The sequence below is a fragment of the Vulpes vulpes genome, chromosome 7 (genome assembly GCF_048418805.1).
Source record: "Vulpes vulpes isolate BD-2025 chromosome 7, VulVul3, whole genome shotgun sequence".
Classification (NCBI taxonomy): domain Eukaryota; kingdom Metazoa; phylum Chordata; class Mammalia; order Carnivora; family Canidae; genus Vulpes; species Vulpes vulpes.
This window is the reverse complement of record NC_132786.1, coordinates 8,814,637-8,828,892: the sequence shown is the minus strand read 5'-3', so window position 1 is coordinate 8,828,892 and position 14,256 is coordinate 8,814,637. Positions and strand designations below refer to the sequence as shown.

At 47.3% G+C, this 14,256-nt stretch overlaps 1 protein-coding gene across 22 annotated transcripts in view; it reads right to left on the bottom strand.

Moving 5' to 3' along the window:
• Positions 1–14,256, bottom strand: part of DENND2A (DENN domain containing 2A) — a 106,550-nt gene that overhangs the window by 15,320 nt on the left and 76,974 nt on the right. For all 22 annotated transcript variants that reach the window (XR_012002441.1, XR_012002442.1, XM_072762866.1 and 19 more), the window contains 2 exons: positions 12,955–13,095; positions 11,425–11,573 (listed from right to left, as the gene is read on the bottom strand). Coding sequence is in view for 20 of the 22 variants with exons in the window: in XM_072762866.1 (XP_072618967.1) it covers positions 11,425–11,573; positions 12,955–13,095 (290 nt within the window). In the remaining 2 variants the exon portion in view is untranslated. The remainder of the gene's footprint in view (positions 1–11,424; positions 11,574–12,954; positions 13,096–14,256) is intronic.

Sequence of the window (14,256 nt, the reverse complement as noted above, 5' to 3'; positions counted from 1 at the left end):
ATTTTAAACTTCAGAATCTTGTTAGAAATATGTGTAAGAATAAAATATAGGCAAGGGCCTCCTCTAGGTTCTCCTCTGATTATATTGCATCTTCCGCATGGCACAGGCCCTGTAACCAGCATTTTGTTTGAGTGTTTGCCCCAGTTCTCCGCTCTGCTCTGTTAGGCATAACTGCAAGGAAGCAGAACTGGATAGATGAATACTTCCTTACTGGATTCCACTGACGTCAAGCATCTATACAGGCATACTTTGGAATTCTGTGCCAGAGTGCTGCAATCAAGCAAGTATCTCTATAAAGGCAGTCAAATGACTTTCTTTGTTTCCCAATGCATTTTTCCTAAGGCATCCATTTATCTTTTTTTTTTTTTTAAAGATTTCATTTTATTATTTATTCATGAGAGAGAGAGAGAGAGAGAGAGAGAGAGGCAGAGACACAGGCAGAGGGAGAAGCAGGCTCCATGCAGGGAGCCTGACTGGGACTCCATCCCCAGCTTGATCACTGGGACACCTGGGTGGCTCAGCGGTTGAACCTTTCTGCCTTTGGCTCAGGGTGTGATCCTGGGGCACAGGGTTGAATCCCACATCGGCTCCATGCATGGAGCCTGCTTCTCCCTCTGCCTGTCTCTCTGTGTGTCTCTCATGAATAAAATCTTACAAAAATGTTTTTTCTTGATCACTGAATGTGTGGAATTTACCTTGTTCTAAAATTTTTAAATTTTAGGACTAATCTCTGTCACTGTGTGAGCAGTATACAAAGTTGATCTGCTCGCTCGCATACTACAGTTGTGAGGACACAGCTGAGGAAACTAGGATGTTAAAATAAAAAGGGGATAGTTGGGCTAAAACAGGTCTTCTCAGACTACACTGTGCAGCCCATTACTGAGTCCTGAAATAATTTTAGTGGGCTGTAATCAGCATTAGAAATACCAAAAAAATAGATGAGAAGAGAGTATGCTGCATTTTGTTCCAGGTGTGACTACCTGTGTGCTTGCATGTGGTGTTTGCATTAGTCTGAACGTGAGAGGCATTTCTCATGACACGGCCTGCAGTTAAAAGGGTCTGACGTCAACAATTTGGACCATAGAACAGGAGGCTGGAGACAGGTGGACAGTGATAGTTCAGTTGGAATTCTGGTATGTGGGATGCCTGAGTGGCTCAGTGGTTGAGCATCTGACTTTGGCTCAGGGCATGGTCCCAGAGTCCCAGGATCAAGTCCCAGGACAGAGTCCCATGTCAGGCTCCCTGTATGGAGCCTGCTTCTCCCTCTGCCTATGTCTCTGCTTCTCTCTCTCTCTGTGTCTCTCATGAATAAATAAATAAAATCTTAAAAAAAAAAAGGAATTCTGGTATGTTCCATGTTTTACAAGGATGTTGGCTTTCATCCCCAAGTGACCAGGGGGACTTTAAGGACTGGGAGAAAGAATTCCCTGAATGGAGCCTCATGGATGAAACCCATCTCTTCTGATAGCACATTTGCTATAAACTCTTAAATGTGACGTGGAAGAAGTGTGGCTCCCGCGTGGGCTGCGGCGGTGGGAGCTGTCATGCGGAGCCCATGTCAGCAGGCTCTGAAGCTTTTCACTTCCACTTGCTCCCTAACAGAGAATTCAAATGCAGTGCTCACACTGAAGTATTTTCAGAGTTGTGGTTTAAGCACTTTTGACCCCAGGGAAATTATAGGATCACAGAATTTTAGACACAGAGCCACCTTACAGATGGAGTTCATCTTATTTTGAATCTTTTTTTTTTTTCTTGGAAGCTTTACACCTAATATGGGGCTTGAACTCACAATGCTGAGATCAAGAGTTCCATGCTCTACTGACTAAACTGGCCAGGCACCACCCTTCTTACAAATTTTAATAGCTAAAAAGACCGGGAGGAAGCTGACCTCTGCAATGGGGTGGGGAGAGCCACGAGGAGGGGAATGGAGGCATGAAGAGGCACAGTGTGAAGCCTTTGTGGTTTCCTCAATCACTGAGATAGAAAAATAAATGTGTTTATTTTTTTTTCCAACTCAAAGAAAATGCCTTCTGCCCTCTTGCTTTCTTGCAGCCTCATCCCTGGAATGAGAAAGTGTAATCAGTTGCTGGCTTCTCTCTGTGGCCAGAGCACCCTGTGGCTCCTAGGGGAGGCCTAGGCAGTCCAGCAGCTCTGGGAGACTCCCCCCTATCCCTGTTCAGCTGCAGAGTGGGAACCGGCTGGATGAGGAAGGCAGTTGGAACAGGTCAGGAAGAATGATAAGCAATGCCAGCACTAGCCAGATACACACAGTGGGTGAATAAATGTTCCAGAAAGATCGAATTCATTTATGCCACTGGAATGCACTGAGCTAAAGGACAAATGAATTCAATATTGATGGGGACCAAAGATGACAACTTAGCTGGGTACCCTGCTGACCACTAGGTAGGTGCTGCCTCTGCTATGTCTCCTAACAAGTGGTTTTTTTTTTTTTTTTTTAAGATTTTAGCTTTTTTTTTTTTTTAATTTTTATTTATTTATGATAGTCACAGAGAGAGAGAGAGAGAGAGAGAGAGAGAGAGAGAGAGAGAGAGGCAGAGACATAGGGAGAAGCAGGCTCCATGCACCGGGAGCCTGACGTGGGATTCGATCCCGGGTCTCCAGGATCGCGCCCTCGGCCAAAGGCAGGCGCTAAACCGCTGCGCCACCCAGGGATCCCCTAACAAGTGGTTTTTGTTTGTTGGTTTTTAAATCATCTGATGTGCTGTTGCAGCTGGAGCCAAATGTTTCACACCTGGCTATCATTAGCACCTCACTGGCAGGCACATATGGAGCATAGGGCACTCGTGACAACAGGTGGGCAGTGTTTGAGGAGTGGCTCATTCCTCTCGCTTATTAGCCCACATCAATATGCTGGAAAAAAAACACCCACCTCTCCCTCTTGAAACACTAGGAGGAAAGGTCGAATTCTGCAAATTGTATAGTGACAACTCTTCCCCCAAAATAAATGGTAGAGGAGAAAAAGATGGGATTATTTTGAGTGTTGTTTGTGTTTTTCTCAGTCTCTCATGCAAGTGCTAATGGAATTTTATTCCGAGGTTCAAAGAGGCTAGAGGAATGTTCCGTGAGGGGTGAGGTGTGGGCACTGCTAGGATGGGTGGTCTCTTAGGAATATGGAAAGAACAGGCTTTGGTTTGGGCGATACTGTGGATAACTTTTCAAGTGTGCTTGCCACACAGCTTTCCTGAGCATCTGCTGGCTGGAGGAGAGGCAATATTTTGGAGGAAGTCCTAGGACCAGAGCCCTCGCAGCTGGCTCTCGTTACTGTGGGGGTAGAGGAAAGCAACACCAGCATACAGCTGTGATCGATTTGTACAGGAGGGGAGGGAGGTGATGCCCATGTGGGAGGCTGGCTGGGCCACAGGGTTTAAAGAAGCGCACAGAGGAGAAGAGTCAGGTCCCAGAATGCTTTGCTATTTGGTGGTGCCCTATGAGGGCTGAAGCACTAGTCTAGAGCCATCAGGATGCACTTGTGCGTACTGAAGTTCTCCTAGGGAAGACACTTTGGTTCTGGCTGCTAGCAAACCTCTGTTGCCATATGTGGGGTTACTATGCTCAGCAACCTTCCAATTTATCTAGGAACCAGTAAGAACTGAACACAGAGCCTTCTCTAAAATGCTACCAGAAAAGTAAACAATGTGTTTGCTAAGTTAGACTCCCCAGGAATTTGAAGAATGATCCCATCAGCATCTGTTGGTATCCCAAGCAAAGTATCTCTGCTAGTGTATCTATCATTCCCAGGAATATGAACAAAGGCAAACTTCAGTCTGGTCTGGTACTTGGGGAGACCTAATGGGAGGTGGATGTCACATGCACCAGCTACCATATTTCCATCACTGTACTTTCACACCTGGAAGTAACATGTTGCCAAACTTTAAAAAAACATAGGCTGGGCCTCAAGAAAATGGACTCTGCTACCTTCTGTATGATCTCAGGTAAAAGCCCTGAACTTCCTCATCTGTAAATAAGTAGAGTGGCCTAGATAATTTCTAACTTCCTTCCAGCTTTATTTTTTTTAAAGGTTTTATTTATTTATTTGAGAGACTGAGCAAGAGAGAGCATAAGCTAGGGGGAGGGCCAGAGGGGGATGCGGAAGCAGACTCCCCACTGTGCAGGAAGCCCAAGTCGAGGGACTCCACTCAATCCCAAGACCCTGAGATGATGACCTGAGCTGAAGGCAGAGGCTTAGCAATTTGAGACACCCACGCATCCTTCCTTCCATGTTTAATGTTTACAAACTACAAATCTATGAGAGAGAAAACCAGGCACTAGAAATAGCTGCAAAGTGAAAAGAACCAAGGCCATCAGAAGATAATCCAAGGCTCATTAGTGGAGACAGGACAGAAGAGTAGTGAAGTTGCCTCGGACAAACTATAGATAAAAGTACCAGAGAGGTTTATGAGTCCTTGCAGTGAGCTCCACATAAAGGTGGCAACACAAAGCAAGCACAGCCTGGGAGCATGTGACCCTGATGGAAGATCTGGAACAAGTTTTTAGCCCAATATTTTGCTAGTGATGGATCTGAGGTAGAAGACAACTGTGGTTATGCTAGTCTCTAAATCTTGCTCCAGGGACGCCTGAGTGGTTTGGCGGTTAAGTGTGTCTGTCTTTGGCTCAGGGCTTGATCCTGTAGTCCCCAGATGGAGTCCCACATCAGGCTCCCTGCAGGGAGCCTGCTTCTCCCTCTGCCTATGTCTTTGCCCCTTTCTGTGTCTCTCAGGAATATATATAAAATCTTTGGGGATCCCTGGGTGGCGCAGCGGTCTGGCGCCTGCCTTTGGCCCAGGGCGCGGTCCTGGAGACCCGGGATCGAATCCCACGTCGGGCTCCCGGTGCATGGAGCCTGCTTCTCCCTCTGCCTGTGTCTCTGCCTCTCTCTATCTCTCTGTGACTATCATAAATAAATAAAAATTAAAAAAAAAAATCTTTAAAAATAAATAAATCTTGCTCCAAATGTTTTCTTCTTGCTGTTCATATATTTAATATTTAATCAGACTGATGCCATTATGTTACTAAGTTGTGTTTTTCTTAGGATTTTGCTGAATTAAATGTATGTACCTCTAAGACTGTTAGCCACTCTGACGACTTCTGAAGTAGTATTTTGGACGTCAGACCACCCTGCAGATAGGCCTTGGGCAGCTGTTCTGCCTAGAGAGGGCATGTTCACAAACTCTACCTTTTCCTTTATTTTAAAGATTATATTTATTTATTTGAGAGAGAGATAGATATGCAGGAGTGGATCACAGGATTCTGGGATCGTGACCTGAGCCAAAGGCAGACAATTAACAGATGGAGCCACCCAGGTGGCCCTACCCTACCTTCTTCTGAGATGGCAAACATCGCCAAGCACAACTGATTCTAGACAGGACAGGGAATCCCCATTTAGGCTTACAGAAACTGATTTAAAAAAAAAAAAGCAAAAAGGAGCACATAAAAAAAATGAAGGTGCATAGCTACCTAGGAACTCATCTGTGCAGTTGCTCATGTGCCAAAGCTAAGGGCAAACTCCAGTATTTATCAAGATTGGACCACCTAATCCTACTTATCAGTACTCATTTGGCTTACAGTCTTCATATACTCTAAATAAAAAGATAAAAAGGAAATTTCTTGAATGTTAAAAATTTTGTGGGGATCCCTAGGTGTCTCAGTGGCTTAGTAGTATCTGCCTTTGGCTCAGGTCATGATCCCAGGGTCCCGGGATTGAGTCCTGCATCGGGCTCCCTGCATGGAGCCTGCTTTTCCCTCTGCCTGTCTCTCTCTCTCTCTCTCTTGCTGTGTCTCTCATGAATAAATAAATAAAATCTTTTAAAAAATGTTAAAAACTTTGTGCCATAGGGACACCTGGGTGGCTCAGCGGTTGAGCATCTGCCTTTGGCTCAGGTCGTGATCCTGGGGTCCTGGGATTGAGTCCTACATCGGGCTCCCTGTGAGGAGCCTGCTTCTCCCTCTGCCTGTGTTTCTGCCTGTGTCTCTTGTGAATAAATAAATAAAATTAAAAACAACAACAACAACAAAAACGTTGTTCCATAAAACTTTTGGACAAATTTGTTTATGTGCAGCTCTGACTTTATTATTCGGCCTGGTCTGTAGATTAGTCAGAATGTTGGGAATTGAAATTAATAAACTAAAAAACAAATGTTTATCATTGGGGAAATGAAGAAAGGGGTATAAGAAAATATTTATTTGGGTTGCTATGACAATAGAACAAGCCATCACAACAACATTCTTTCTTTTGCATCTGTCAAACTTTGGCTTGACAGTGCCTTAAGAAACACTCAGTGTCCACCCTGAAGATGAAACGGAGCAAAAATGTTATTCTAAATTTGATAGATTTTTGGCTCGACTTAAAAACCCTTTTATAACTCATTCAGTATTTGCCACAAGTCCCAGCTACTTCCTCTTGCAGTGGGCAGACTGACTAGCAAGGGGTGGGAGTGGGGGAACCACAGGCCAAATGCCGGCTCACGTCCACAAATGCAGGCTCACGTCCACAATGGCTGCCATGCGGCCACTCACTGAGCTCGTGGCATGTCCTGCACTCATGTGTTCTGCAGTCTCACAAAGGTTGGGGAGAATTAGAAGACTGTGGAGGCTTGTTTTCACTTCTAGCTGAACAGGGCTGGAAATAGGATCACACATGCCATGTGCAGTACTGTGCCTGGTGATGAGGATGAAAGCCCCCATGGGAGCATATGCGGAAGTCTCTCTTGGTAGGCTTTCCCAGCTCAGACGACTTGCAGCCAGCCACTGTCCCCCAAGCTCTAGTTTGTCATGGTCTAGCCAAAGAACCCTTCCCTTCAATTCCTTCTGGCTCTTTGCCGGTAAATCAGACAGCATTAGGTGGATGGAGATTCCTCCTGGAGGGACACCCCAGTAAGCAGAGCAGGCTGGAAGAGGGAAGATGGGTTCTGGCTTTTTCACTCATGATGTTCTATGGTGGAGTTTCTGTGCTTTGATCACCAGCAATATCACTTTGTTTTTTTTTTTGTTTTTTTTTAAGATTTTAAGTAATCTCTACACTAACGTGGGGCTCAAACTTACAACCCTAAGATCAAGAGTCACATGCTTCACTGACTGAGCTCCAGCCATGTTACTTTTTTTTCTTTTTTAAGATTTTATTTATTCACTCATAGACACACACACACACACACACCCAGAGGCAGAGACACAGGCAGAGGGAGAAGCAGGCTCCATGCAGGGACTGGAGCCTGACATGGGACTCCATCCCGGGTCTCTGGGATCACGCCCTGGACTGAAGGTGGCGCTAAACCGCTGAGCCACCTGGGCTGCCCCTGTGTCACTTTCTTACAGGTGAGCCAGACTACCCTATCAGGGAAGGGGTTACAATTAAAGGTCAGAGAGCCCCAACCCTGAGGCCTCCAGAAGTACAGAGTGTAGGCTGCAAAAGGAGGTGCAGAGGCATCCCGATTTCTGAGCATAGCCTAGAGGCAGGCCTGGGAATCCTGGAAAGGACTCACAACATGGTATTTAACTCTAACCCAAGTCACATGTAGAGGGGCATTAAAGGAGCATGCACAGTTACTGGGGCATCACACCAGCTCTGAAGAGTCCAGGATTAGAACCACTCTAAGGGAGGCCACAGTAGCAGGGACAGGCTGCACAGGTGATTTTTACTGAACCAGATGAGGCCAGGAGAAGAGTGAGCCTGGGAAGCATGGGGAGATGTGGGGTGTTAGCACTGACTTTCCCTCAACAGCATGTTCATGGCATCACACAGCATTTGAGTTGGAGGGGTCCTGCAGGAATTAGATAGTCCTCTCCCCCATTGTACAGATGGGCACATGAGGTGGTCATCCCCCAAGTCGTCCCCTGGGACACTCTGGAAAGCACAGGATGCCTGAGGAGGTGGGTCGTGGGTCAGGAATGGGGCCATTAGCAGGTTCTTCCTCCGTTATCAGAGGCCCGGGGCACTCTGGCCCATGGAGTTGGAGAATTTCAGAGCTTGGAAAGACTGTGGGGTGGCCCAGCTCCACTTGACTAACTGGGTCCCAGCTGAAGGCCATAAGGGAGGGAGGTTCTGGGGAGAAAAGCATGGAGGTCTTGGCTTCTTCAGTACACAATACAAGCCTGCCCGCCAAGCACAAATAGGGTCTCAATGGCATGTTTTATTGTTTTACTTTTTTAAGATTTTATTTATTTATTCATAGAGACACACAGAGAGAGAGAGAGAGGCAGAGGGAGAAGCAGGCTCCATGCAGGGAGCCTGATGTGGGACTTGATCCCAGGTCTCCAGGATCACACCCCAGACTGCAGGCGGCGCCAAACCGCTGCGCCACCAGGGCTGCCCTCAATGGCATGTTTTAAAAAAGACTTTCCTTATGTATTCTGTTAAAGGGGTCACAGGCACTGCCCTTCACCCACCCACCCCCACCACGTGGGGTGGTGCTCCTCCTCCTCCCTTCTCATCTTCTCTGGAGCCAGGCTGCCTGTGTCCCAAGTCTCCCACCAACCACTGGCTGATCAGAGCAAAGTGACTTAACCTCTGTGTGCTCCTTAGTTTCCTAACAATAGATGCTTTCTGACTGAGTTGTCAGGAGCCTGAAAAAACACGAGTCAAACCCTTCCGAGAGCCTGGCCCAGAGGTGACATTCCAGTCCACCTTGTGGTGGCCATGTTGTTACTGTCGGCAGGCTTGCTCATGCTGTTTCTTTCTTTTCCTGCCTTCACTCTGTGGGCCTTTTATTAATTTATTTTTCCACCTCTTCAGGTCTGCCTGGAATGCTTACTGGATGGAAAGAGAATGTACTGGGCAAGAGAGAACCCTTTGAGCCATCTGTCACAAGAAGAGCACGGGCTGCCTTTGGGGACAAGGTGACACAGGAGCCATAGCAAGTCTCAGTGATGAGGGGCCTGAATGCAGATGAGCCCTGGTTTCATAAATGAGGAGCCCCAGCGCCCACCACTGAGGACATTCAGGCATCCTCCTTCCTCCTAGGAGCACCCTCAGCCCCTGCGTCCTTTGTGATGAGAGATGAATGTGCAAGTCTGAAAGCTATAAACACACACACACACACACACACACACACACACACACACAGAGTAGTTAACTGCACTGTGGCCTGGCTCTGGACCCAAGGAGAGAACCGAAGTTAGCCCTGTCTGTGCAGCAGCCACAGCCAGCATTTTACCCCTGCTCGTGGGCATCTGCTGTTCCAAGGGACTCAATCTCTAAGAGTAGAATATCAGGCATCATGGAAGGTGGGGCGAGGAGAGACACTCCGAAGTCCCCTCCAGTCAGACAACATTGATGACCCCCCAATAAAGTTGCCCTAGGACAGGAGGGGAGGGGCTGGGAGAGCTAACCCAGATGCAGCCACCACTGGGCACAGTCCATTCACTGGGACGGCAGTTTCTTCACTTTCCTTTGTCTCCTGTTAGAGCAGCTCTGGGGGAGGGGCTTCAGCCCATCAACCCAGAAATCTGTCCAGGCAGGAGGGAGAGGTGGTCCCTTCCCAGACATCTTTGTAACGAGTGTTTCCTGGTGTCTCAGCACCCGAAGCCTGACTCGTCCCCTCTGGTGTCCTTAGAGGATGCATCTGTCTTTGACCCTTTCTGTTCCCACCTTCTCTCTCATTGTACTTTGACAAGAAAAATAGATGATACTTGGATACTTTGCCAGGGAGGGAAGCCAGGAGAGGGCATGCTCCTCTCCAGCCATGCCCATCTTCCTAGACATTCTCTCAGGCTGCACCTTCCCAAGCTTCCCATCTTCAACACAGGAAGCAAGCTCCTTGTGGGACTGTTCGGCCCTCTCTCCAGTCTGGGCGGGCAGCAGGTTTACATGGCTGGCCTTTACTTCTTGCGTGGGCCTTTCTGAGATCCACTGCATTCCCCTCCCCCGGGTTGAGCCTGAGAATTCTACTTCCGGGGGACAAAGTGAGGGCTTCCAGAGAATACAGACAGCTCCTAGATGAAATCCGACCCCCGGTCACTGAAGGGTTATTACTCATCTTTAGCTTCCAGAGCTCCAACCTTAGAACTCTCCAGTCTGAATTCCCCAGTGCCCAGCACCAGCTGCAGGCTGAGAGTCGGCCTGCTTCCGCAGCAGACCCCAGTGCACAGGGAGTGCAATAAGCATGACAGTAAAAGTGAATAGCTCGCTAAAAACTGGACTGGGAGCAAGCTGGGAATAGCCAAATGGCTGCTGTCCAAAGAGAAGTATTACTAAGATGACCAGATGGGCTGGAGTGGGAGGAGAGGACTGGATTCCATTTCCTACCACGTTCCTGATGAGCTCCACATTCATACCTTCTGTCCTTTCTGTTCTTCTTTCCCTGTTCTTCTTCCTTCCCTGTGTTTTCCAGATTTGGGAGTCATATTTCCTCTCCAAACCAGAGTTCTTCTACTTTTGTGTTTTTGGTATTTCTTCTTTCCAGATGGACTCCTTGGTTGGCCTCATCTGCTTTCCCTGGTTGTCAGGTCTATCTATGGCCAGACCCCACATCTCAGCCCTTCCTGGAGTGGCAGTCACCACCTGTGCTGCTTCCGAAGCAAAGAAGTTCCGAAGCAAAGAAGGCTCTGGTTCAGTATTGTGAAGTGATGAAAAAGCCAGGAATTCTTTTTCTTTTTAAAGTTCATTCACTCCAATGCCTATCTGCATCCCCTCTGGCTCTTCTCTGATTTGGGCTTTGCAAATCATTGAATGTGACCCTTTGGACATGGGGGGCATCCTACCAAACCATGAGCAGGTGTGTGTGGTTCTATGTAACTTATTTCAACACTGAGAGGAAGGGCTGCCTTTGGGATCCATCTGTGCTGAAGCATGGCCCTGCAACCCTCTGTGAACCTTGGCTCCTTGCCTCCTGCTCTGCCTGCCACTCTGCTTAGCCACCGTGAATGGCTTTCCAGGTTCTGAAGGTGACATGCTCAGCCCCCTTATCCTTGCCTGTGTATCTCAGCCTGGAGTGTGCTTTCTACTTGCTCTTAGTCTTAGGACTCAGCCCAAACTGGCCTCCTCTGAATGAGAGCCCTCCTTGGTTCTAGAACACACTGCTCCAGTAAGCCTTTACAGCATAGTACCCGGTGCCCTGCTCCCTTCTCTGCCCTCCACCCCCCAACCTCCGGCCCACCGGGACCGAAAACTCTTGAGTACAGCTCTGCTCTTTTACTCTCATCCCTTTAGTGCACAGCAGAGTGCCTAGCACACAGCAGGATGAATGAAAGGCGGCCAGAATATCAGATAAGTAGTGCACAGAAGCACAGGCTTACCTGTGCTTTACAGAACTCGTGTGCCTCCTAAACCTCCAGGCCTTGCAGCCCGCTTACCTGCCCTCTTCCCTTAAGAGGTGCTTCCTTTGTAGTCCCAGGCAGTCACCTGCCCTGCACAATCTAGACAGTTTAAGACTGTCAGGCAGACACTTTAGCAGAAGTGGCCAAGGTTGGTACCTGAGCTTGTCTGCGATGAAGATGACCCTCCTCTCCAGAAGCAGGGAGGCGAAAACACAGAGCAGGTGGCGGACGCTGAGAGAGGAGAAGAGGGACTCAAAGTCTACATGTTCCAGCCTGGAGTCCAGGGGGCGGCACAGTTCAATCACCTGCCAGAGAATAGGACAGCCATGAGGAGGGGCCGCACCCCAGGCCTGTGGCTCTGAGGTCCTCAGGAGAAAAGGGAAAGAAAACAGGGAAGGCCAAAGTGATTGGTGAGAAGAAAGCTTCTAGGAGCCTGGGGGGCGGGGGCAGGTACACTTGGTAGGAACTTTGTCTCACAGTGGAGGGTAAGGAAAGTTCAGATGGAGCTGGGGAGACGGGATGGCAGGACCAATGGCCCTGGGCCCCAAAGCTTGGAAGCTCTGCCTGATAGTGATGTGTTGGGACTGCCCCCCTCCCCAGGAGTTTCATTATGGTTGATGTCCTATCACTTAGAGTCCCATAGAAAAGTGTCTCTGCCTCACCAGGAATATCACCTGCTGGAATGGAGTCACAGGATCACACAGAAGGACCAACAGATCCAGGCAGCACTTTCAAGATTCATCTCCTCTAGAAGGCATTTCTCAATAAACCCCACCTCATACCAATCCTTCCCTTAGGATGTGTCTTACAGCTTGCACACTTAGTGGGCACATCTTCTCATTCTGTACTTGCTGAAATGTTCTCGAATTTATCTCAAGTCACTGCTCACATGTGTGTTTTTCTCTATAAATAGCTGGCTCCTTCACAGTGAGCAGAGAGTGGTGATTTACTCCAAGTATGGCACCTGCCCAGTGCTGTACACATAGTGGGGCTCAATAATGTCAACATCTCCATGGCCAAGCCATCTGCATCTGGCATAAGGATAGTGTAGGGTTCCCCAGCAACATGGAGAACACTTCTTTCTGTTCTGGGAAATTGAATTATTCCAGAATACCCCACTTATTCTTATCCTTCTCCTGTCTCCAGAAGTGACCTGCTTTTTCAAGGGCTCTTGGAACTAGAGACTCGAGGCTGAATGGGATCTGCCTAGTGATATCCACAGAGCCATATAAAGGGAATGGGAAAGATGAAAAAAAAGTCCTGCATTAAATTCCAATCCAGTCAAGGAAGGAGGTGTACCTCAAAGTCCTAAACAGGTGAATCAAAAGTAGTACCTAAGCTTGTCTTCCCTGAAAATAATCTGTTTTACATTATGAAATTATAAGAGGTGACAGAGACCAAAAAGGTAAATAGGTTCCAATACAATCTATGAATGTAATGGGCTAGTAAGAGAAGCTAAGGATGTTCAATGCAGGTCCCTAACTGTAAGGCCAATGCCATGCAAAGAAACACCATGTGCTGCCATGGCATAGCTCTGGGGGTTGCTCTCTGTGACTGAATCGTGGAATGGATGGACAGGACTTAGGGTGGATTTTACAATGTCTAATGTCACATTCAGTGATGTGACAGCCCACTTGGTCTGGGCCATTCTCTCCTCTAAGAGACAATAGGAGTCTGTTGGCTTACCTCAGTTCCTGATCCTGGCAAGAAGTTCTTGACAACGATGGTTTTGCCCAGTGCTGGGAAAGGAGCTTCCATGACACTCCTCATGAGGGGCTGCACCAGGGCAGGAGAGATGCCTCGCCGTTTCTCCACCTCATCCAATATCTGCAAGGGGCACAAAAGCAACAAGTCAGGACACCAAGGTACTGCTCTGTTCTTGATGAAGTGGGCCTGCCACAGGGACTGAAGAATTATGGGAAAGCCCTGCTGTCCTCATCAGGCCAAACTTAATGTGTCTTTCCTCCTCTATGTCATTGCCTCAAATCTCTTCTCTATGTGCCCACTCCTTTGCCATGTGCCTTTACAGTTCTTCCCACTGAAGTTCCTTGACCCTCTGGACTTTGGGTTTGGCCATGTAACTTACTGGGCTAATATATGCATTCTCATTGGCAGTAATATTGCCCCCAAGGGGATAAAAACTGGTTCTTGGGTGTGGTGCTAGAAAAAATAAATATTATAATGGTTTGTAGTCCTTTACAGGCCCACAATATATAAGAAGATCTACAGTGTAACTGTGGAGTTAAAATTTCTCTGGGGGATAGCCATTAGGAAAATGCAAACTGAAATCACAATGAAACACCACTTTATAGCCATTAAGATGGCTAAAACCAAATGACAGACAGTAGCATGTGTTGGCATGGAAGTGGAAAAACCGGAACCCGCATGCACTGCTGGTGGGAACGTGAACTAGTGAAGCCCATTTGCTAAGCAATCTGGCAGTACCTTAAAAGGTTAAACATAGTGCTTCCATATGTCTTAGCAATTATATTTCTGGTATTTACCCAACAGGAATGAAAACATGTTCACACAAAAACTAGTACATTGGGGTGCTTGGGTGGGGCCATCACTTAACTGCCTGACTCTTGATTTTGGCTCAAGTTACGATCTCAGGGTTGTGAGATTGAGCCCCATGTCAGCCTCTGCACTCGACATAGAATCTGTTTGAGATTTTCTCTCCTTCTCCCTCTGCCCTCCGTACTGTACACTCTCTCTCTCTAAAATAAATAAATCTTAAAAAATAAATAAATAAAATAAATAAATCTTAAAAAAAAAACAAGAACAAAGATTGTGCATTAATGTTCATAGCAGAATTATTCATGATAGTCAAAAAGGAACTAGAGACTCGAGGCAGGATGTCCATCAACTGATGAATAGATAAGCAAAATGTGATATTCCATTATATGCCATAATTAGCTGTAAAGAGGAATGAAACACTGATTCATGCTATAACATGGATGAACATTGAAAAGATAAGGCTAAGTCAGT